At 34.1% G+C, this 26574-nt stretch overlaps 1 protein-coding gene across 1 annotated transcript; it reads right to left on the bottom strand.

The window, feature by feature from the left end:
* Positions 1–3874: 3874 nt before the first annotated feature.
* On the bottom strand, positions 3875–26269 carry LOC138306699 (fasciclin-1-like). Its single transcript, XM_069247160.1, has 13 exons — positions 26114–26269; positions 19890–20067; positions 18760–18875; positions 18126–18304; positions 15514–15688; positions 14079–14199; positions 11461–11599; positions 10574–10733; positions 9079–9211; positions 8321–8468; positions 6593–6995; positions 6069–6189; positions 3875–5494 (listed from the first exon to the last, which is right to left on the bottom strand). The coding sequence occupies exons 1-13, from the start codon at positions 26252–26254 to the stop codon at positions 5280–5282; spliced, it is 2229 nt and encodes a 742-aa protein (XP_069103261.1). The 5' UTR covers positions 26255–26269; the 3' UTR covers positions 3875–5279.
* Between the last annotated feature and the right edge of the window lie 305 nt (positions 26270–26574).

The following is a 26574-nucleotide window of genomic DNA, read 5'->3' as shown; positions in this document are numbered from 1 at the left end:
TATGACAGAGAAATATCCCTTTAGTACTTATGGAGGGACGTATGACAGAGAAATATCCCTTTAGTACTTATGGAGGGACGTATGACAGAGAAATATCCCTTTAGTACTTATGGAGGGACGTATGACAGAGAAATATCCCTTTAGTACTTATGGAGGGACGTATGACAGAGAAATATCCCTTTAGTACTTATGGAGGGTACAGAGAAATATCCTTTAGTATTATGACGTATGACAGAGAAATATCCCTTTAGTACTTATGGAGGGACGTATGACAGAGAAATATCCCTTTAGTACTTATGGAGGGACGTATGACAGAGAAATATCCCTTTAGTACTTATGGAGGGACGTATGACAGAGAAATATCCCTTTAGTACTTATGGAGGGACGTATGACAGAGAAATATCCCTTTAGTACTTATGGAGGGACGTATGACAGAGAAATATCCCTTTAGTACTTATGGAGGGACGTATGACAGAGAAATATCCCTTTAGTACTTATGGAGGGATGTATGACAGAGAAATATCCCTTTGCATTACTCTTATATTTAAAAATGCTTTGTATATTTGTGTTTATTATTCATGCTTTTGTAATCTTCAAATTTGGAGGCAATAAAGAGAATAATGATGAATGGTGATTTGAATGTCCCACGGACTCCCACCATGCATCATTATACTGGATTGTAATAACAACACAAAACTCAGATGAGACAATCTCAACAAACATGAGACAAATGTTTTTGAAAACAACTGTCTCCTGCCTGTAGAGATTGTCTCCCCTGAATTATAGTTTCCTCTACTCTCCTGCCCGTCTCTGAGTATCCAGGTGGCTGGCGGGGGACCCACTTACCCGCCAATCATACAACGACGGCGTTGGCTCTATATAATTTGGATATAAATAAAACAAGATGTAACTTGTTAAGTTGAGTGTTTATTGTTTGTGTACATTTGTCCAAGTACAGAATGAACTTTTGTCCTCAGTATAAAGCTTCATGTCTAAAAAATCAGTATTGTATTAATGATATAACACATGTTTACCAGTGTACGTCTATATACAAATCCGACATCCAATTACAATGTACATATATACAACAGATAGATAGTCTGAACACCAGATGTAAACGCTATACAATGTGGTCATTATAATATACAGAATATCATATTATCATTGTCTAAATAACACTATCATTTAGCTACAGGATCACTTTAACAATCAGTCATATGATCATTCTCACAAAATCAGTCACATGTTTATTCTCACAAAATCAGTCACATGATCATTCTCACAAAATCAGTCACATGATCATTCTCACAAAATTTGTCACATGTTTATTCTCACAAAATCAGTCACATGATCATTCTCACAAAATCAGTCACATGATCATTCTCACAAAATCAGTCACATGATCATTCTCACAAAATTTGTCACATGATCATTCTCACAAAATTTGTCACACGTTTATTCTCACAAAATCAGTCACATGATCATTCTCACAAAATTTGTCACATGATCATGCTAGCAAAAAATAATTAATAAGTGAAATGATCACAAGTTACTTACAGAAAATCTGTCACATGATGATTCCAAATTAATCACATTTCCTTCCTTTAAAATCAGTCACATGACCACCTATAAAAAATTAATCGCATGCTCATCCTTCTGGTCTAATGACCACCCATACCATACAATATTAATCACATGATCATCCTTCTAGTCACATGACTACCAACTTCAGGTGATTCACAGTCTGTAAACTAACCACACAATCACCCTTACAGTTAAATCATAACAATCGTTATAACTGTCAAACGCTGACTATTGCGACACGACAAAGTTAGCCTAAAAATATTCTACTGTTACTTGCTAATTAAAATCGAATTAAATTGTGTTTAAAAATTGCCCTGCATTATATATCTATTATATCTCGATTATTGTAAAAAAGTACAAAATCTTGTAAAAATAATTCTCTCAAAGCAATGAAATACATGTATAAGTATACAACAAATCAATGTAATAATACCGTTCTGTTAAAACAACTAAAAGCTACCTTCTATGTCTATTTTTTATGTTTCAAACTGAGAAGGAATATTTTCTACAATAACTTCATTTATTCAAGGATTAACTTTAATATATTATTCTAACACAAAAATCTGAGTGTACTAGATGATGAAAATCAATTAAGATTAATCCGTATAATTCAATTTACTTGATATAATATCTTCAACGATGACACCATTTTTTCCTTTATGGACTGATAAGTAAATTTTTAAGCCAATGAAAATGCTCGTAACAAGCAAAATTGAATTATTTCTACTCGGAAACATCTAGCTTGCTTCCTTCCAAGAATGTTTATGGTTCAGGCAAGGATCCACATACAACGTTTAAGCTCACTAATCTTTGATTACTGCCCATATATAATTATTATTTTTGTCTACTTTATTTACAACATACATGTTTTCGCAAATACATAAATTTACAGTCAAGGGATCTTATCCTGACAATCATGCATTCATTTATTCTGTTTTTGCATATTACAGAGTTATCTACCCTTGTGGTATATGTTTTCGTTGTAATGTCGTATGTTTGAGCGTAACATCATACTTTTTGGAGAAAACAAGTTGAATTGCGCTCACAAAATAATGATGTAACAATCGATACCTACCCGCAAGGGAGCTAACTCTGTAATATGCCAAGACAGGATACGTTTCATGACATTCTATTTGGGAAAAAATTTAATTCCCGTAAAATAAATTGATTAAAAGCAGTTTATACGCGAGTCCCAACAAGATTGGGATATAACAAGGCTCTATATTGTAGATACATTCATTACTGTACATCACACTATTTTCGCGTTTAATATTAGTACAATATTTCAAGTCTTCTTTCCTTCAATAGCTTAATTTGTAATCAAGGGATGTTACTGGCAATTATGCCTTCATTTATTCATTTTTATAATACAATGACATGTATTTGAGAAACATTTGAATGCACGTTTGAGATCCAGACAGCAAAATTGGTATTTCACGAAAATAGGTGGTTTACTGTAATCAAAGTTTTATATGCGAGTCCCTATAACATTGTGCAATGAGGCTCTGTATACAATTATTACCTTAAATCAAGTCCAAGATAAGTTTTACTTATGTCATGATAAAATTGATATATGGCACAATAAAATGATAAAACTAAAATATTAACATATAGATCCAACAAACAACTACAAAACATACAAATTTTACTGTAGAAATTAAATGATAAAGAAAAAAATATGACTTTGAAAAATTGTCTGACTTCTGTATGGACAAAATGGATATGTTCTATCTTCACTTAAAATCAAACTTTCATCAGTAAAGATTAATTTAAGTATAATGTACCTTCCAATTTGACAGTTCATCTAGTCCAATGAAAATGAAACATGGTCATTAAAAAATAAATCAACTTATAACTTTAATTTCAGGGGAAAGGGCGCTAATAAAGGACAGGGGATGATTATTCCGTCTTTGCATATTACAGAGTTAGCTCCCTTGCAGGCAGGTATCGATTGTTACGTCATTATTTTGTGAGCGCATTCACGTCGTTTTCTCTGGAACGTATGACGTTACGCTCCCATACGAATGACGTCACAATCAATACCCACCCGCAAGTGCAGATAACTCTGTAATATGCAAATTCGGAATTGGTACAAATATGATATGTATTTGAAATTCATTCTTCAAACTGACAAACAATTTCAGTCACAAAGTTTCTGGTATACAAGATTTGCATTACACTTAAGTAAGTGTACAGTTACTCCGGATCACACCAATAGGGCTCGGACGGACGGTGTTGTGATCATATTTACACCAAATATCTCGAGACAAAATAAAAGCATTTTTAGAAAAATTTTTAGATAAATTTTAATTAAATTAAATTAATTTAATTAAATCCTTATCATGTCTTTGTCTGTCTATAAATTATATACAGAAAATTTAATGATTAGTAAAGCTAAATTATTATTGTAACAGTAGCACTTTTAGGACACACTAGATAAAATTTGTGATATTATTCCTACTCTCTGAAAAAACATTGCAAGTAAAAAGTCTGAAGGGCCATAACTCTGTCGGGATGTGAGATCCAACAAAATTTGCAACCAAGTTTGGCCAATCTTAAACAAATTGAATCCAAATTTGAAATAAAAAAATTATCAACTTTTGTTGTGCATGTTAGCTGCACTAGAATCATAATAACTCATAGAATCATTGAGAACACAAACTACAATTATTGTCTCCCTTTAAACGTATTTAGGTGAAGATTTTAAGTTACAAAAATATCTTCAAACCGTAAACAAATATACATTACTTAAAAATATTGCGACTGGTCCATCTCATATGTGCGATTGACATGTTAACTTCATGCCAAATCGTTTTAATTTATCAAAATGCTTGCAATGTACATCATGGAACATCATAAATTGTTATGAAAAATGATTTAAATTTACAGGAATGAGATGTATTACTGAAAATTGGCGTGGTTAGTGATATAAAGGAGATGAAACAGGTTAAAGTAACTGTTGAATTTATACAAACATAACAAAATATGGAAGCACCATCATATTCAGGCATACACAGATGTCCCGGTATAGACTGTAAACTAACATTCTTTCATGTGCGACTTACTTTCGCGAATATCGCGATTGAAGTAAATTTGTAAAATCTTGTTAATCTTTGTGAACTTGTTTTGAAAAAGAAATTGAGGAATTTGATCGCCGCAAGAAGAAGGTTTAGTTTGCACTACATTTTGATACTAGTCAATAATAACAAAACCAATTGGTACTGTTAGTACTATATCCTACTCTGTCCTGACCTTTCTGGGCACAGCTTCACCAACATTCCCTAAATCTAAGGAATTTCTTAACTTAAAATTTTCCATAGGAAAGCATTACAGATTTTAAGGAAGGTTCCTGAACTTAACAGGTTGCCCTGAACTTCTGTAATGCTTTCCCATGGATAATTTTAAGTTTAGGAATTCCTTAAAGTTAAGAAATGTTTGTTAAAAGGATCCTGTTGACACCACTCAATTACTGTAGCAATGGCTATTCATACATAGTGTCAAACTTTGCCTAATCTCTGTCAGATTGTGGACAATACAGCTGTTTACTGCAGTCAAACTGGCAACGAGATGTTAGGCATTAAAATGATCCATAAGGAGCCCAGTTTAGACAGATTCCATTTATCACTAAATACACATATGATAATACTGACTTAATTACATACTACATCATACAACAACTTTATATACAAAAACTGTTACGACCTTCTGTATCTCGTGACAAAGATACTGAATATCGCCATGGTAACTAGGGCAACGAGATTGTATCTGACGTCTGCGCCTCCCGACACATCCCGTGTCAGGTCTTCTGGGACGTAGAGAAGGCGGTCAATGATGTGCATGAGTCCGTTTGTGGCGCCGATGTCCATACTGATAACATTTGCCGTCACACCTGCGAACTGAATCTTCACATCTGAAAAGAAGCGGACAAATTTCTTCAAATGTGTACTGTACTGTAAAACATGTATTTTGTCAAGTAATATTATTTTAGAGCTTTTGCATGATTATACTCTATATCGAGATGATATAGATGTAGACATCATAAAGTGAATTCAACATTATGTCAACCCGTTCAAAATTCATATTGAGTTAAAGAGTCAAAGAAATATCTAAATTTAGAGTAATCAGAAAAAATAAATCACTTGAGCATGAAAGTTTATAAAAATCATCAAATTGAATAAAATACAAAGGTTAAGGAATTAAATCGGTACATTTGGGGAAAATTATTCTATGCTCAGAACTCTCTCTGGACAAGACTTATAGCCAGTTATTTCCGCGGACCAAAATTTTAGTGAAAATCATAGGTTAGAAATTTAAAATTTTCGCGATATGGATTTAAGAGTTAAGATATCATTCAACCATTTTCAATATTTAACAGATCAAATTTTTGCGATCCTAGCAATGTCCCACGGAATCGCGAAAATATCATCCCGGCTAAAAAACAACTGTCTATACGATATATTGCCATTTTTTTTATTAACTCTTACCTCTATCCATAGACTTGAGTATACGTATAGATTCACCCGTTTTAGCTATAAAATTGTGGTTTGTATTGGATAACTTCTCCAGGGCTATGTTTTGTCCCTCAAACAGCAGTCTCTTGAATAGCTGAAAAAAATATACACACATCTTTTAAATGATATCAGGTAGAAGATACAAACACCCCTGGATTTTATAATGGACTGTTCTAGGGCCTGATTAAGGAGTATCTAAATCCATCTTTAGATTTTCCCTGAGGTAAGTATGTGTATTGACTGGTATGTCATTTGTTTAAGAGAGAGTTATATCAGTAAGTGGTGAGAAACTAGAATTGTCACCCAGGAGGCCAAATCGTACTTTATACTTGCCATCAGGTTTCATTGAAATCCCTCCATTAGTTTAAGAGGAGTAGCAGTTTAATCAAATAAGGATATTCTCGTACCCAAATCTGCGATTAGTCAGAAGATTTGCTTGTTATTATTCATGTCCAATAAACATATGGTTAAAATTAAGAAACCAAAAAACTACTTACATATTGAAATCTCTGAGTATCTCTCATGATTTTGATCCCGATGTTCGTCCTCTGGAAGTAATCAATCGCCGTGGAGTTAGGCACGAAGAACGTAAACCTACATCCATTACATGAACCCATGTCGTACTGCGACGACTGACTGCTCGGGTTTAAACTGTTGGCCTGCTGGTTGTAGGGGTTATATGTCGTCTGTTGATAGTTGTTACCATAGTTGTTGCTAGGGTAATTGTTGTTGTTGGTGTTGCCATAGTTACTGTTACCGTAGTTATTGTTGTATGAGTTGCTAGTGTAATCATAACCAGGGGGATACCCATACAATTCAAAGTAACAACGTCTGGCTGTGAAGCGATTATCTGTTAAATAGTTCTTCATTCCGACAGATCGGATGTAGTCATATGTTCTCCTGCAAAATAGAAAGATCATCACTTATCCTGTGAATGGGAATTGAATTCACTAACCACGTACGTGATACCCGATAACGTTTGTGTAGAACTATTGTGTCTATTGATGATGAAATGACATCAAAAGACAATATACAGCATTAAACTTATTTCAGAAGGAAGATTACAAACAGTTACATTCAATCACCACTGGAGATACTAGTCCTGAACAAGCGTTATCGGGTGGCCGGGTGTCACTTGGGACATGAATTGGTCCCATTTTTTCTAAATAGCTTTAACATTCCTCACCTGAGTTATTTTTTTTATTAACAACATGATCACCAAAATCTAACTCAGGAATATGAAATATGTTATTTGTTGTTCGTTTTTATCAAATATTATCAACAGATTTATCAAGTGAATTAATGATGCATAGTTGACATATTTACACATGTATCAAAGGAGCAAAGTGATGACCAACATTCTAACTCTGCTTATGTGAATACTCAAATTGTTTACATATTTTTCTCTGCAAAAACCAATTTCATTACAACTTTAGAATATAGTTTTAAGTTTTCCCATCTATCTTGTTGTCTAGCTTATTAAAATATTGCACGGAGCAGAAATATTTAAGTTATCAGTAGGAGGCTGGGAAGTTCTTAAAGGGAATGTGGTACATTTATAGTCATGACTAGCAAGCTGTGTTACTTCATAATTGCAGCTACCATTGTATAAAGTGCTTCAATAAGTGTTCTTAAGTTAGGGTGTGGGAATAATCAACAATTTGGACAGATACAGATGGATTCAGACAGATGGATGGACAGACAGATGGATGGGCAGACAAATGAATGGACAGATAGATGGATGAACAGACAGACAGAGTCAGACAGTTAGATGAATGGACAGATACAGACAAGGTCAGACAGATGAATGAATGGACAGATACAGACAGTAAGACAGATGGGCGGATTGACAGATGAATGGACAGACAGACAGTTACTGTATATAGTTGGTTATATTATAGCCTGTAGTATGAATGATGCTTTCAAATGCTACTAAGATAATTTGCGAAAATCAACGTCCGCAAACAATTGTTGAAAACAATAAATTGCAAAACTTTACACCCGTGAAATTAAACAACTAAACAGTAGGCAGATTGATGGACGGATGGACTCAGACAAATGGAGTCAGACAAATAAAAGGACAGACAGATGGATGGACAGACAAATGGAGGCAAACACTATTTATTAGTTATTATAATTCATTTACCCCTGCGATTTTATAATGGACTAGTCTAGTCTTTGATTTAGAAGAGCCTAAATGTGTCTTCAAGGGTAAATATACTCACAATAACCAAAGATCATCACAAATCAACATGGGTAAGTCCAAATAAGGAAAACCCAGGACCGAGTCGATGAGATGGACCTTCCCATTGGTCGCCTTCAGATCAGGTCGAACAACACGGGCCTTCACATAGCCAGCTTGTACCCAGCTCTCTGTCGGAAAAAGAGATGGAAATTCATGTTAAATATCTAAACATCAGCTGTGAATTGTATAGCTCTCTGTCCCAAAAAAAAGAAGATGGAAATTCACGTTCAATTTTCATACATTGGAAAAGATTATAATTTACTGTATAGAATTTATTCACAGGGTTTTGTTTTCACAAATCACCATGTAGTCTTGGAGGTGTCATTTACATGACAGGTTGTCATGTAAATCCACTACTTTTGAAAAAAACTGTTTAAAATTTGGATGGATCTGCAAATTTTGCAAAATCCCTTTACAATAACTATAATAACAATAAAAAGGTGAAATGAAATTGTAGACTTGGCTTCATAGTCTGACTGTATGTACTTATTTCACTTCACTGAAGTTATAATTACAATAATTCTTGGCAGTAACTGCCAAAAATCACAGCTCTTCTTTGTACTAGTAATATTTTAAACCTCTGCATTGTAAGTTATTTGTGATTCTCAAAATGTTTGAAACTGTTGGTGATGAATAAATTATCAAGAGCTCTTCTTGATTCGTGAGTATAAAAAATATGGCATATATAAGTTTAAAAATATCTTTTGGAATTGTTAGTGTGTATTGTAAAGAAAATACCATTTCTGTCGTTGTAAATTGTCGCGTTAAATCCATCGTACATTGTCTGTCGGTACTGACGACTTTCATAGCCGCCCACAATGGCTGATATTTCAATATCCTGGTAAGATTTCAAGATGTGGATACGAATCATCTACAAAAAAATAAATGTATTACCATAACACATTCAATACATGTGACTTGAAAATGTAGTAATTTTCATTCCCTGTCAAGGTTGTCTTAATACTGGTGTATTACAAACTACCGTATTTTTGCGTGTATAGTGCGCACCCGTGTATAGTGCACAGGTACGTTTATTAGTTTTATTTTTACAAAAAAATAAATTTAAAAAAATCTCAAATTTTGCATCTTCGTTCAAAACGTTTTGCATTGTCTTCAAACACTTTTAAAGAACTAAATCAAACAGTTCTTATTGTTTATCAGTGCTTAAAACAAACTTCTGTTCATTAACCATCATTTATAGTGTCGATTGGTCAGTGTTAATGTAGGAAGGTTATAGTTTCGTATTTAATTTGCTTGCTCTGCATGTGGCCATTACACTAACTTCCGTAACATTTGCAAGTTCAAAAACTTTTACCTGCTGGAGAAACATATTTATAAGGTTATCTGTTTAATGTGACCAATCAATTACACACTTATACATCGTTTCAAGCTCCAGACTATATTCATTTAGCCATTTAGATTTGGAGATACCTTACTGAAGATTCACGATCGTAACATGTGTCCGGACTTTCAAGGAATTATAGATTTCAAGTGATGTTTTCCTTTTATATTGAATATATGCATTGATCATTGACTTAAAGATCCAATTATTTAATCATAACCATATCACGACAACATATACAAAATGTTACTGCACACTTTAGCTAGGACCTGACGGTCAGTGATCATGACCCAGGACCTGGCCATGCCTTGTACCTGCGTATAGTGCGCACCCCAACTTTTCACTTAATAATTTATGAAAAAAAGTGTGCACTATACGCACAAAAATACGGTATGCTATAAGGATGTAATTTTGTTGGTTCCCAGACTTTTGTTAAAACATATTTTACCATGTGATAAAGACTAGGAGAGGTACTCTGGGTTTCTTTGAACTGTACGACGCTTTCAGCTGCTCGTAACCGTACTAATTGGGCCGCCAATGCAATTTGGGTACACTAACCACATTGTGTTGCAATCAATTAAAAACAACTTAAGTTTGTAAATGTATCATCATCAAACTACATACAGTCAAATATCGATATACTCAACTCATAAAACACATAACTTCAACTTACATGTAATGTAGGCCTTTTGTTCTAAGAGTATACGTAATCTCTATGTAAATTCACATTTATAACTGTATACCATGTCTATTGTGGGAAATTAGAATGACTTCCACATTGCCTTGTCTACGTGAGACAATTATATGACCTTGACCTCGTCTTTTCCATCTGAAATAATCATATGACCTTGACCGTGGTCAGAAGAGACAGTTATACGACCTTGACCTTACCTTATCCACCTGAGCCAGGTCGCCAGCCAAGTTGACCCCAGGAACTCCCTGTAGTTTGGTGAAGGCTTCACCGATAGGAACAAACACATTAACACCTGAAGCCTGTACCAGGGCATCCCTTGTATCTGGTTGCGCTTTGTTTAGATACTGGTCAAATTGTCTGTAATGAAATTCAAAGGTTAAAGTTTTACATAGCACATACACACCACAACTTCTACAGTCAAAAACTTAAATTGGATCAAAAGGGAATACTAAGAATAAACAAAGGCAAATAAAAAGAGATAACACAGGTAGGTCAAAGGTAAAAAGAATAAATACAGGTCAAAGGTTATAAGTATAAACACACGTCAAAAGTCAAAAGAATAAACACAGGTCAAATGTCAAAAGATTAAATACAGGTCAAAGATCATACAGCATCATTATAAATACAGGTCAAAGGTCATACAACATCATTATAAATATAGGTCAAATGTCATACATCATTATAAATACAGGTCAAAGGTCATACAACATCATTATAAATATAGGTCAAAGGTTATACAACATCATTATACATACAGGTCAAAGGTCATACAGCATCATTATAAATACATGCTAAAGGTTTGATTTGGTTTATTAGTTTAACGTCCTTTTAAGAGGGAAGCCAGAGTACCCGGAGAAAAACCACTGACAAATGGTAAATACCTGGCAACTGCCCTACATGAGATTCGAACCCCCATCCCAGAGTTGGAGGGCTTGTGGTAATATGTTTGGACATCTTAACCACTTGGCCACAGCGGCCCCGTGGCACCATCAGTCAAAGGTCAAAAGAACATTAAGCACAGATTATGGAACTATGACTTTATAGTGTTTGCAGAAATAAAACTGAGTTTGGAGGTCTTACTTACGTAGAGTCACGAAGAATGGTTTCCCGAACAGAGCTGTATACGTAGCCTAGGAGTTGATCAACAACGTGTACAACACCGTTGTAAACTGTGATATTTCCCTGAACGATAGCCGCATCCACACCTTCACTATTCACATACACTGTAACACCAACATTTCATTATGGTATGGTATTTACAATATTCCCCGTAATTAGTGCCCCTCCCCAATAAGCACCCTTCTGGAGGAGGGGTTGAAGTTATGACCCCTCCCATTCCATGAATTTTTCTACTGTGTGATTAAAACATTGGCATATTGTATGAAATATTACATGAACTTGCAAGGTTTTCCCATGTGAATCAGGGTGTAGCTATGCATATTAAAAAAAATATGTTTGACTTGTTAAGTGTTTTTTGTCCACAATTTTCATTTTGGTTTCTTAACAAGCATTCTTGATTCACACAGGAGTAAACACATCCACTGCTGCATGTATAAATGGAATACATTATAATTTGTAGATTCACACAGGAGTAAACACAACTACTGCTACATGTATAAATGGAATACATTATAATTTGTAGATTCACACAGGAGTAAACACAATCACTGCTACATGTATAAATGGAATACATTACAATTTGTAGATTCACACAGGAGTAAACACAACCACTGCTACATGTATAAATGGAATACATTATAATTTGTAGATTCACACAGGAGTAAACACAATCACTGCTACATGTATAAATGGAATACATTACAATTTGTAGATTCACACAGGAGTAAACACAACCACTGCTACATGTATAAATGGAATACATTACAATTTGTAGATTCACACAGGAGTAAACACAACTACTGCTACATGTATAAATGGAATACATTATAATTTGTAGATTCACACAGGAGTAAACACAACTACTGCTACATGTATAAATGGAATATATTATAATTTGTAGATTCACACAGGAGTAAACACAGCTACTGCTACATGTATAAATGGAATATATTATAATTTGTAGATTCACACAGGAGTAAACACAGCTACTGCTACATGTATAAAGGGAATATATTATAATTTGTAGATTCACACAGGAGTAAACACAACCACTAGCTGCTACATGTATAAATGGAATACATTATAATTTGTAGATTCACACAGGAGTAAACACAACCACTAGCTACATGTATAAATGGAATACATTATAATTTGTAGATTCATACAGGAGTAAACACACCACAGCTACATGTATAAATGGAATACATTATAATTCCATAGTAGATTCACAACTTTGAATGTAAACACGCTTTTATAATTCGGATACATGTATAGTTAAAGGAATATATTATAACTTGTCTATAAGGACCACCCAGAGAATAGAGGAAACATGTTTCTAAATATAGCCATACCTACATGTACACAGGTACACTTTTTTTGAAATTGGCCCATGAAAGTAAAGTACCTGTTAGCCTTATTATGTAGGTGGTCATGATACAGAGGCTGTGTTTATACAAGAATGATCGTTATTTTGTTTGTTTGTTTGTTTGATTAATTAACGTCCTATTAACAGCTATGGTCATGTAAGGACGGCCTCCCATGTATGTGGTGTGTTGTGTGTATGTTGTGGGAGGTGCGTGTTTTGGGAGACTGCGGTATATTCATGTAGTGTCTTCTTGTATAGTGGAACTGTTGCCCTTTTTATAGTGCTATAACACTGAAGCATGCCGCCGAAGACACCAAGCAACATACCCCAACCGGTCACATTATACGGACAACGGGCAAACCAGTCGTCCCACTCCCGTTATGCTTAGCGCTAAGCAGGAGCAAAAACTACCACTTTTATAGACTTTGGTGTGTCTCGGCCAGGGGACAGAACCCAGAGCCTTCCTCACAGGGGCGAGCGCTCAACCAAAGGCCAAAAGTGAGGTGATGTCAAGGGAGACGTTAGGAAGAATTAAAGTAATTTAGGAAGAAAGGAAAGATAAGATCCTAAATTTAGTCGCCTTTTACGATCATGCAATAGGGGCAGCAGGTACAATTCTAACGCCCTACCTGCAGGGCCAATGATCGTTATACATACGAGGTCCTTATATAAAGGTTATCATTATATGCAGGTGGTCCTTATATGCAGATGGTCCTTATATAAAGGTAATCATTACATAAAGGTGGTCCTTATATAAAGGTGGTCCTTATAGGATGTTTTACTTTATCACATAATTTGCCTGATATCCAGTGATTTCGCCAATGTAATATTTTTGCATATGTCACTAGTGTAATATGACCTGGAGCGATTTTCATTGTGACGTCAGACAAAAACAAGAAAATGATGTCAGGAAAAATGACGTTACGTCAGGATTAGGAAGACCGCGGGACAAAAGGGCGACTTTATGCTGATTTTCAGAATACATTTTGACGTGAAATTCTTTATTTTGTAGGTATTTGAAGTTATGTAATAAAAAGTATCTTAAGTTTGTGTTCATTTCATACGAGATTTTATGAAACTCGTCTCGAAGTTTTAATTTTGCTCGCCAAGGCTCGCAAAACTATAAACTTCTTATACTCGTTTCATAAAATCTCATATGAAATGAACACTAGTGTAAGATCCTATATGTGTCCCTTTGTCACAACTTGTTTGTTTACCTTTGTCTCCATAGGGACGGCGGAACCTCACCAGACGTCTTAGCTGGCTGCTAAATCCTTCATTATGGTTGGCGTATGATGTGAATATAACTCTGTCAGGGATGATATGAGCTTTGAGAACCTAAAACAGACACAAAGATCCCATTCTGTAGTTATAATATATTGAAAGCTTAATTTAAAGATGCTCCACCGCTGACAAATGGGATTTTTTCACTATCAAAAACAGGAGCAGACGATTGGGTAATTTTCTTCAGTTGCAAAAGTTACTTTCTTTACACCATTACCACCATTGAAAAATTTGAGCTTCTACTTTTACTTCAAGTTTAAATATGAAAAAAAAATAATTGCATCCCGAAAAAATTCTGTACCACTATATCTTATATATATGGAACGAACTACTGAATGTGCATGCACCAAAAGCGAAATAAAATATTTTATATTATTTTTTGTCTTAATTAGGCATATATACACACGATTAAACACCTATTATTGTTCAAATGATGAATATCATTTATGCTCTGTCGGCGGTGGAGCATCTTTAAATCCAGCAATATTCAAATATCTATTTTACATTTAAAGAATTATTTTACAGATAGATTTTCAATTTTAAAAACATTGGTAATATCACAATTAAATTAAAATAAATAATTTCACTTCTTTTAAATGACATTACGCAGTTAACAACTTAATCTATGTCGTCAATAAGCTGATTACAACTTTAAAACTTCACATAGTTAAAGATGCTCCACCGCCCACAGAGCATAAATGATATTCATCATTTGAACAATAATTGGTGTTTAATCGTGTATATAATAGTCTAATTAACACAGACAATAATATAAAATAATTCATATTGCCTTTGGTACATGCGCATTCAGTAGTTCGTTCCATATAAGATATACTGGTACGGAATTTTTTCGGGATGCAATTAATTATTTTTCATATTTTTAACTTGAAGTAAAATTAGATGCTAAAACTTTTCAATGGTGGTAATGGTGTAAAGTAAGTAACTTTTGTAACTGAAGAAAAATACTAAATCGTCTGCTCCTGTTTTTCATAATGAAAAAAAAAACCATTTGTCAGTGGTGGAGCATCTTTAAGATTAAGGGGAGATAATTCTGTTTGTAGGGAGATATTTCTGTAACGGGGTAAAGAAAATAGTTTTAAAGGAGATAATCAACTTCAAAAAAAGCTCTGATACGGTAATCTGTTTCAAAAATTAAAAGAAGTAAATACAAACAAAGTAGTTTTTATTATTATACAGAACTACAAAATTACTTTTGAAGATAATGTCCTTACATACAGCAAGAACAGAGGTACGTATCAATATTTTTTAAAAAACAAGTAACTATATCGGTACCAAACATCGATATCCAACCCTAGATTTGTATTTTAATCAGATTGGTAAACAGAAATAAGAATTGATGTTACCTACCTCGTCCAGTTTTCGAGGGTTCTGTTGGAGAAAGCTGAGTTTGGAGGCAGGAATTTTCTCCATAGCTTTGTTATTGGGTACAAACAATGTTACCTTCTTGTCACGGTTAGAGAGGATGGATAATGTACTGTAATAACCGTCCTGTAGATATCGGGATATCAGGTCATAGAATTCACTGTAACAGAGCAAATGTACTGTAAAAACCGTCCTGTAGATATCGGGATATCAGGTCATAGAATACACTGTAACAGAGCAAATGTACTGTAAAAACCGTCCTGTAGATATCGGGATATCAGGTCATAGAATACACTGTAACAGAGCAAATGTACTGTAAAAACCGTCCTGTAGATATCGGGATATCAGGTCATAGAATTCACTGTAACAGAGCAAATGTACTGTAAAAACCGTCCTGTAGATATCGGGATATCAGGTCATAGAATACACTGTAACAGAGCAAATGTACTGTAAAAACCGTCCTGTAGATATCGGGATATCAGGTCATAGAATACACTGTAACAAAGCAAATGTACTGTAAAAACCATCCTGTAGATATCGGGATATCAGGTCATAGAATACACTGTAACGAAGGAAATGTACTGTAATAACCGTCCTATAGATATTGGGTCATAGAATACACTGTAACAGAGCAAATGTACTGTAAAAACCGTCCTGTAGATATCGGGATATCAGGTCATAGAATACACTATAACAGAGCAAATGTACTGTAATAACCGTCCTGTAGATATCGGGTCATAGAATACACTGTAACAGAGCAAATGTACTGTAAAAACCGTCCTGTAGATATCGGGATATCAGGTCATAGAATACACTGTAACAGAGCAAATGTACTGTAAAAACCGTCCTGTAGATATCGGGATATCAGGTCATAGAATACACTGTAACAGAGCAAATGTACTGTAAAAACCGTCCTGTAGGTATCGGGATATCAGGTCATAGAATACATTGTAACAGAGCAAATGTACTGTGAAAACTGTACTGTAGATATCGGGATATCAGGTTATAGATAGGGCTGAAACGATTCATCGCGATACACATTGAATCGCGATATTTCTATGTCGATACGATTTTATGATACAGCCTTGTTTTTTTCGGTTCGATACGATGCAGTCTTTTACACTCACACTTGAAGCAATAAATCTTAGCCATATCAAGATTATCAGACATGGGATCAGACCCAAAAGAGGTGTAAACACTCTCTGACCATCTCTCCCCCTGTTTTGATTAACAGCCTGAGCCTATTAAGCCTGGTAGTGAGCTAGTCCTACTAACGTGTGTCTGTTGCAGAAGTCGACCAGCTGGTTGCGGCCGATTTGGAAACAAGCCACCAATATTTAAAGCCCTTACAATAAATGTAATGACTACAGCTAGTAAGAGTCACATCAATAGCAAACACTTTTCACATTTGTTAATGATTTACTCACGTTTTCAGTGTTAAATAGGCCTACATTGTCTGATGGAAGTCATGAAATTTGCAATCGTAATGGCCGCCATTTTGGCATTTGGTAATTGTAATAAAGGAGTCCGGATATAGGTCTAACAAATCCCGGATTTAAACTAAATTTTATTACTGATATATGGCCTACTACTCAAATGTCAATGAATTTTACTGGTATAAAAACAATTTGTATTGAAATTTCATGAACACAGAGATTTTTTTTTCTCTTAAACATTATTAAATGTAATAATTTAATTAGTAGGTCAAAAGATTTTTATTAGTATTTTAGGCATATAGCTAGTTGTTTTGAGAACAAGCTCACAATAAAATGATAATTATTTATAATTTTGAACCCTGTTCAATCAATTTAAAGAGATATTTAAATATAACATTTAAATAAGTATATTATTGCTTTAGAAATATTTCAAGTATACAAATATATGAACTTAGTATTATTATTTTTTGTTACAGTTAGATGGCTACATATACTTATATTCAAGTCATCAATTTTTTTACCTTTTTTGTAATAATTGGAGAAATTTATGTATATTTACATCAAACATAAAAAATGTCTCTTTTAGGTATGATTTATTTGTACATTTTAAAATCCAGAAGTAAAAAAACTGTTGAAAACGCAAGATGGCATAAAACAGAAGTATTGTATCGAAAATAATCGAATCGAGAGGCATGTATCGTGATACGTATCGTATCGGAGTACTGGTGTATCGTTGCAGCCCTAGTCATAGAATACACTGTAACAGAGCAAATGTACTGTAAAAACCGTCCTGTAGATATCGGGATATCAGGTCATAGAATACACTGTAACAGAGCAAATGTACGGTAAAATCCCACTCAGCCATGTGATTAAAAAGTAAGACTATTACCCCCTAGTTTTTGAAAATCTTATTTTATATATCTTATATTATATATTAATTTTATATTTTGTTGCCAAGGCAAACTAGAACTGTAATACTATCCCACTCAGTTTGGTTGAAATCCATCTGGAAGTTTAGTAGTGGTGGAAGGTGTATACAAATTCTCTTCGACTCATATTTCAATCGGATTCCAGTATATCGTCTTAACTTCGTTGCTTGGATTATAAAAAAAAGGGAAGAGGGGAGATGACTCTGTACTACATTACAGAAATAGTCCTTACTTTGTACGTATATTGCTATCGTCTGGATTAGCTAAGTAGCCGTACGCCATCTGTATACTGGAGATGATGTCCATACGAGCGAGACCATGGACAACACCATTTCCTGCCACCAAGTCTTTCTGCTCCTCCGAGATTTCCGCTCCATTTGCAAAGTACACAGTCGGTCCAAAATAAGTATTCTGAAATTTTCAGAGAGAATATATGTAAATGTTTCCTTAGGTTAGTTTTATTGTGGAATGTCGGATATTTTAATCACCTAAAGCTAATACAAACTGGACACAACAAGTCATAGAATACGAGACAATTTGTAGCCATTCATGGTAAAATTTTAGTCTTTGGAGTAGTACTTTGCCCAATAAAAATGTTCAAGAGGATGACAACCTCACTTGAAATCAACTTGTACACCTCACTTACACTAATTAGCTATAGGGACTCTTTAGATGAGATGACTATGTACTCGAAAATAATTTTGACAGATTTTTCAAACAGTCAAGATTTTTATTGGCCATTTCCAAAGGTCACCAGAATGTGACCCCTAATGGGATGTTGTCAGATCCTCTTATCAAACGTATTATAAAAATAAAGGATCTGTATTTTAATCAGATTGTTATAGGGGACGATGGTGATTACCTACCGAGAATGAGGAGGTCCTCTGGCGCCGGTTGATGAAGATCCTTTCTCCATTAGTGCCCATACTCTGATAAACTTTGTTGTCTGTCATACTTCCTGTCGTCAGCATGGTGTTGATCACTATGGAAAACACATTATCTCCCTTTATCATTCAATAAACAAGTGGTTTACAATGTAGATTATCTCCCTTTATGTTATGTATTGCTCATAAATTATAGTGTTGACCACTGTGGAGAACAGATAATCTCCCTTTATCATTCAATACACAGGTGGTACAATGTAGATTATCTCCCCTTATATTATGTATTGGTATTTAGTATGACTTTGATCACTGTGGAACATATAAGTAGTACAAATTAGATTTTCTCCCCTTTTATTATGCATTGGTATCACTATGGAATACACAAGTGGTACAAAGTAGATGATCTCCCCTTATATTATGTATTGGTATTTAGTATGATGTTGATCACTGTGGTATACACAAGTGGTACAAATTAGATTATCTCCCCTTTTATCATTATTGTCTTTTTTAAGTTAAATGTTGTTCATTGTGGATTAATTTGATTATCTCCCCTTTTATTATGCATTGGTATTGAGTATTATGTTGATCACTGTAGAACACCCAATTAAGTGGTACAAAGAAGATAATCTCTCTTTTTCTTCTGTATTGATCATTGTGGAATACAGATTACCTCCCTTTCAAGTGGTACAAATTAGATTATCTCCCCTTTTATTATGTATTGGTTAATTAAGTATGATATTGATCACTGTGTCAAAATATAATCATTGTACCTCTCTGTTTAATACCATATTCATTTTTTAATTGTCACATCCATAATTATTCGACACCCTGTAATGCTTCTCCATAGAAAGGTGTTATTAGAATACCCTCCATTTTGATTTTTGTGTATTATATATCTGTTTTTACATTTGCATGCAGATTTAAAAAAATACTCACAACTATCATGACAAACAGATAAATCCTCTTGCAGTGATCCCTAAATTGTGTTCATGCATAATGTGTTTAGGCATAAGTTAAGCAGAAATTAAAGAAACATGATAAAAATTATATTAAAAAATTAAAGAAAATTTTGATGTCAAAAATATAAATGTAAGAATATTTGATTAACTCACATGTATGACATTTCACAAATCTCCTTATTTCCACCGACTGGTCTGGCCAATTTTCAATTATTGCTCTTTTCTCATATGGTATGTCGATGAACGCTGTGTTGTTTGGGGCAAAGACCGTGAACTGTCCATTGGAGTTAAATAAGTCGGTAAGTCCGGCTCGGGATACCATCTCAGCAAACTGTGGACAAATACATATATACAATGTACATGTTTCATTAAATATATATTAGTCGAGTGGGTAATTTTTCTTGTCAAATTCTTAACACATAGTAGATATATAAAGTTAGAACATCGTACTGAAGGATAATTAAATATTATTTGTTACTTGTCGTTTACTCATTTACCCCCGAAAAATCATAATGAACTGTTCCAGTCTTTGAATTAGAATAGTTTAAATGTGTTTTCAGGGGTAAATGAGTTACTATTACTTAATACACTAATGTGACTGCTGTTTGATGTCACTATAGATGTAAACAATTATGATATAATATACCAGTACAAACTCCAATTGGTATACCAGTACAAACTCCAATTGGTTTCAAAAATAAAAAGCTTGCTAAGGTATAGTGTGAGAAACTCTAATCATAGTCGAAGAGTTTTAATGTAAGCTCAAGACTACGAAATATTTTTTACGCAAAATATCGTAGAATTATCTCCCTTTAAAATTGTAAAAACAAATTATCAATTTTCGACGTTATACAATTGACGGATTGGCCAGCTGTCAATCAAAGCACATGATGTGATGTTTGCTCCGACATTGAATATGTACATGTTTGTTTGCTATCACATGCTAAGGTATGACTACATATACTGCCTGGCTATCGGCTAATCACTGCGGTTACAGAAAATGGTGATTTTCACCGTATTTATAGCCATGTTTATTGTTTTATGACCAAGTTTGATTATTTCCCAGGGTGTCAAACGAAATATATTAGTGCAATTTAGAGAATACGGTAATAAAGCTATTGTCTTTACCTTCTCTATATGTGTATAGTATATGGTCTCGTGTAGATCATTGGTACGCCCCGTAGTAAATTTATAGATGTTTCAACTATAGGTTTATATCCCCATACGATTTCAGAGTACTGTATTTGTCATAATTAGCTCGCCGGGCACTTAAAAATTGTAACAAAGTGGGCATTTATTAGTAAACCAATATGTAAGTTGTGGACGGGAAAAAAAATCATCAATATCTTAACTGTTTGTGTACTCATAACACATTAATCCGTTAAGTACAGTAAACATGCACACACGTGCCTTTTAACCTATGAGACGCATTATTTAATTTCATTTCATTTCCTAATTGATCGATTCTATGAAAAGTTCTATTAATTACAATGAACGCCCCCTTTATTTTTTTTTCATTTTTAAGCACTCGCTGGGCATTTGTTGGGTTGAATACAGGATATTATGAGACACTTTTTGGTTTTTCTGAGAGTTCAAATGTGTCTGTAAGGAAGAGTAATATACACTAACATGTCAATTGTACATTACTTACTCCCCTTACAAAACTTTATTAAATTTATTTTAAAATAACACTACTAAGTGAATTGTTTTTTGTGAATATGACATTTTTTTTACATTGTATCATATGCCATTTCTTTTTAATTCAAAATAGTAAAATCTAATTCTTTGTTGAATTGGTGATCAAATTTCATCTCCTACGAGCTAGCTGCTGTACGATGACCATGAAAACGCTGTTCCTACCATCCCTTCCAATTCTCTATCCCAGTTTAAATTTACATATAAATTTGATCAACCTTCACACGTAATATGATGCCCTCTCCATCTACCCCATAGTATACAGGCTCTATCTCCCTCAAGGTGACCTTCAACCAAGCTAACATGCTGATTTAAAACCTTAACAGTAGAGGCAGAATAGGTACCAGGTATATACCTGTATATTTTTTTTTTTTTTGCGAGAAATTTACTCTCCAAATAGTAAAGTCAGTCAACACAAATGCTCACGCATATCTGTTTAAATTGTATGTTGTATCTTCATTTTGGCCCATATCTTATGTACCGGTCATGATGTGAAAACTCTTGAAAAGTTGTATTCATGCATATCATGGTGTAAGAAAATTATTAAATTTTCAATTTTTCCCAAAAAATTATATCAACAATTCACCCCCCCCCCCCCTGCTTTTCCAGGCCAAAAATCATATATCCCAAGAGCATTTATTGAATTGTCATTTTTCAGTCATTAATTAAAGGCCCACTACCTTTCCGAAACAAAAAATAAAAGTTTTTAAAACAATAAAATCATGAGAAAATTTAAATGGATGGCCTAAGATGAGGTTACAACACCTAAGAAATGCAAGATTTCCTGTGTAAACTGTAATCTATGTTAGCATTGAAGATTCATTTCACTGTTTTACCGTCTGGAACAGTGATAATCAACTAATGCTTAAGCTTGGTACATTGTAATTAGGAAGACAGCAGGAAAACAAATACGACCCGTAAACATACAAATGATATGGGTAGTATTAATCAACGGTAAGCTTCTATCTTTTACAACTCTGCAAAATTATTATCTCCTTTTTGATTCCCATTTTGAAAATCAAAAGCCGTTTCGGAAAGGTAGTGGACCTTTAACATGTGGCATGTGCTTTAATTTCCATCGAACAAGCCTACCAGACCTACTTATATTCAACTTTATGAACCACAACCTGTTGAAATCAAGCTATATTATCAGCTCTCTAATTTGATGGTTTATACGAGTTTGTCATATTAGGCCATGTGCTAGTGACATATTTTAACCTGAAGGCACAAAAAACATTTGGATGTACCTGACAACAGGTCTACAGCGCCCTGGGCAGGCGATTAACACCTGGTCACCATAGCAACACTTTTGATTAATTGATTTACATGTATGATACACTCCCTAAATATGGACATTGGGGACAGTATAGAGGCCCCCATGGGGATTTCAATTGGTCATTTTATTATCAAGCTGATGATCACGACCTTGATAGAAAGTTCAGCTATTTATACATCTAACAATGATCCAGACTGAAGTCTTTGTCACATCTGAACTCTCTGTATGATGGGTGTAAAGTATTTGACATATACATATGACATTAAGGCACAGTGAAACCTGTCTTAGCGACCATCTCTGTATAAAGACCACCTGCTTAATAAGACAACATTATCTGGGTCCCAGATGATCCATTTCAAGACAAAATGACTTGTGTGAATTACAACCACTTGGCTATATAATTACAAAAACCTGTTGGTTCCTGGGTGGTCTTAGCCAGTATAGAGAGGTTTGACTGTCTGTGTAAAATATATGAATTGGACATTTAAAATGATGTAATGTAGTTTATATATTACAGACATATACAAAGTTTAGATTATATAACATCAGAATAAAAACTGGAAATTCTATGATATATAAAATGTTTCCCTCTATCATTATATCTTAACAACAATATTAATTGGCCCTCCTTAAGCTTGCATGCTTATCGGTATATTAACCCCTCTGATGGCCTCATTTGACCAGTAATTATCACAGTGTGTATGTTTACCCCTTAGGTGGCCCCTTATCATTGGTGTGCATGCATATCAATCAAAATTCAATCACCCATTGAACATGCATTACTACTGGGTCTATGACAGAAAACTGACATCACCCGCTGCATTAAATACTAGTGTAGCTTACAGGCATTAACTATACCAGGTCGGTCGGTTATAACTTATATATAGGTATTAGGACAAAGATTTCACTGACTACAACATATACACAATAGTCAGTATTATGATAACTTATCAAACAATAGGATAGACAATAGGAACAGAAACATATATTCATACAGATTGGAAACTCCTTCTTTGTCTTTGTTGACAGGCAGAGGGACCTCCGGTTTATATGCATTTTGCTTTGGCTAACTACTTTTACATGTATTCTTTTAAACATGATATTTTTGCATCTACAAAAAGTTTAAACATTATATCATGGTTTGATGTGATCAGTTTTCCCGATTGATGTTATTTAATATGATTTTTGAAAGCATGAAAATAAGCATTTTTACCTGGTTTTTCGAAAATCAGGCATTCAAAACCGGAAGTGCGTTTTGTTTTATTAATAAATAAGTTAAAATCTGATTTTTTTCTATTCAAAATCGTACTCAAACCATCTGAAAATTACTGAACTTTTACAACATATCAAAGTTATTCTTTTATATTCAACTATTTAAGAGTTTATCTAAAAACCCCTAAGCACATACAGTCTCAGGTACATCTGCCGATCGTAAAACTGGAGGAGTTGCCAATCTCTATGTATATATGTTTCTGATAGGAATGAACGCAGGCATTGTTGTACATCTACATCAGGACAACCAGTAGACCACTGACAGACGACAGTATATGGTTTTTGACTACCCAAAAAATCAAATTTGATTCTTGAGTTTGAAGCACATGTCTATATTTTTCATATGCTTTGACTTCAGGTTTATGAGATATTGTGATTTGACTTTAAAAACTGCTTAAAGTCAAGGGTCAACTGGATGCCCTTTACATGATGTACATATCAGACGTTGTATATAGATGAAATGTTACTTCCGTTACAGAATTTGAATTTGAAGCTTATATAGCAACATATGATTCAATTTGATGTCCAAGCACTTCAAATACTTGTCAAAATTCATATCAGTATATCTGTGAGAGTTGGTTAACACTCTGTACAACTAAATCTGGTAGGCTGTTCCAAATGTCTGTTAATTATAACCTAAAGACCACTAATTCATAAAGGGACGTTTAGAAAATATGGACTTTATATACCTGTATAGTCACCTGTGGGAAACACTAAATTTGCCAATCAAAAACTGACCTAAATCATGTCACGTCTTATTGTTTGAAGAGTGTATTTCTATATATATATATACTCTCTCCGGACTGAAATTTAGCAATTGTTTACTTATTTCACATGACCCTCTTGTGTGTGTACATTTTTTAACTTCATGATCGATCCAACTGCATCTATATTAGTTAGGATTTCCTTTTCTTGTTATTGGCACATTACAGCTAAAATGATTGACTTATTAAAACACATTAATAATACCACTAATTAATTATATAATTATGCAGGACTTATTCATTATTGAATTAACTTTAAAAATCAAATTCATGTGGTATGGTACAAAAATGTAAGTTAGTTTATCACATAACTAGTCCGTCCAGCCACGTCATCCATAAGACACATGTGTAATAACATGTATTGTGACGTCACATGTAGTTTTGACGTCATAATCTATATATGACGATGCATGATTGTCACAGTAGACAGAAACGTCACATCCAAGTCGAATTTCTACTGTATCTATAGAGACGATATCTAAACTTTTACTTATATTTCTATTATTAAAAGTTATGTGATAAATAGAATCTTACACTTCTTAAATAATCGTAAATGCCATTCGCCTAATCAAATTACTGGACTGGTTTGATAAAGTTCACATCACATATAGCCACTTATGTAAGATCCTCTATTTCTATTTTAACCACAATTAATATATGTATAATAATATATAAACCGTATTTGACCCAATAAGCGCCCAGTATTCCTATAAGCACCTCCCCCTTTTTGAAGGCTCGATTCCAATTGCCCAGACATAAATAAAGACGGAAATCACACAAAACTGTAATAGATTTGCAATCATTTCGTCTTGTTACCGTTAGCACCTTTTCATTTTTCAATTTTTACACGCCATTTGCGATTATTGGGTCAAATACCGTATGTATGTGTCTGTTTACAACATCAATTAATGTTAGCATGTATTAATTATTGAATAAATATGGTACATTTTTTGTTTGTTTTGAATTAGTTCTGGTCGTAATCACGAGAGACCATGAAATGCAACAAAAATAACACACACAAACATCCTATCATATCAGTAATCTCTGAGGAGGACAAATATACCTCGTTATCTACCGTGTTATAGAAGATTGTTTATATCTACTCTCAAATCTGGTAGCGTCCACCTGAGTCGACCATGATCCCAGTAAAAGTTTGGACGCAAAAGCAAACACTTCTATCAAGGATCACATAAAAACCATTCCAAGGTTACTAACCCAAACTTTCCCAACCGTCATATCATTCAACTTGGCATAAACGTTAACCCGACCTAGATATTTATGTCTGTCCATCGCCATCACTGTTTATAAACACACCTGGACGTATAAATCACAGGTGAGAATACGGTTATATTAATTTTTTTATCACTCACCTTTCCTAGTCCAGCTTTGTTTTGTAACACCCTCAGTACAGTTCCAGAGTTGGAAGTTTGTCCTAAACAGCAAATTAAATCACCAAATATGATCAAAATCACAAAAAGGTTTCTCCGTCGTGACGACATGACCGCCGACATTTTAAAACTATACAACACACCTGTAAATGGTCAGGGGCGGTAACTCTAACTTACTGTTTTCAGTGACAGGTAAATTGTTATGACTAATCTGTCACGGAAATAGATCGATGACCTATGACATCTACATTGATTACTAAGCACGGATGGACTATATTGGGATATCGGGAATGTACATGTAGATATATACATATTCCATTTCAAAAGATTTTGATGTCAACAAATCTGGAACTCATCGGGTATTATCGCGAGAATACACAAAATGCTTTTTAAATTAATATATGTCGCGTATTTTATCTATACATTATGTACATTGATTTAAG

The sequence above is a fragment of the Argopecten irradians genome, chromosome 13, assembly GCF_041381155.1.
Source record: "Argopecten irradians isolate NY chromosome 13, Ai_NY, whole genome shotgun sequence".
Classification (NCBI taxonomy): Eukaryota; Metazoa; Mollusca; class Bivalvia; order Pectinida; family Pectinidae; genus Argopecten; species Argopecten irradians.
This window is presented reverse-complemented; position numbering and strand designations above follow the sequence as displayed.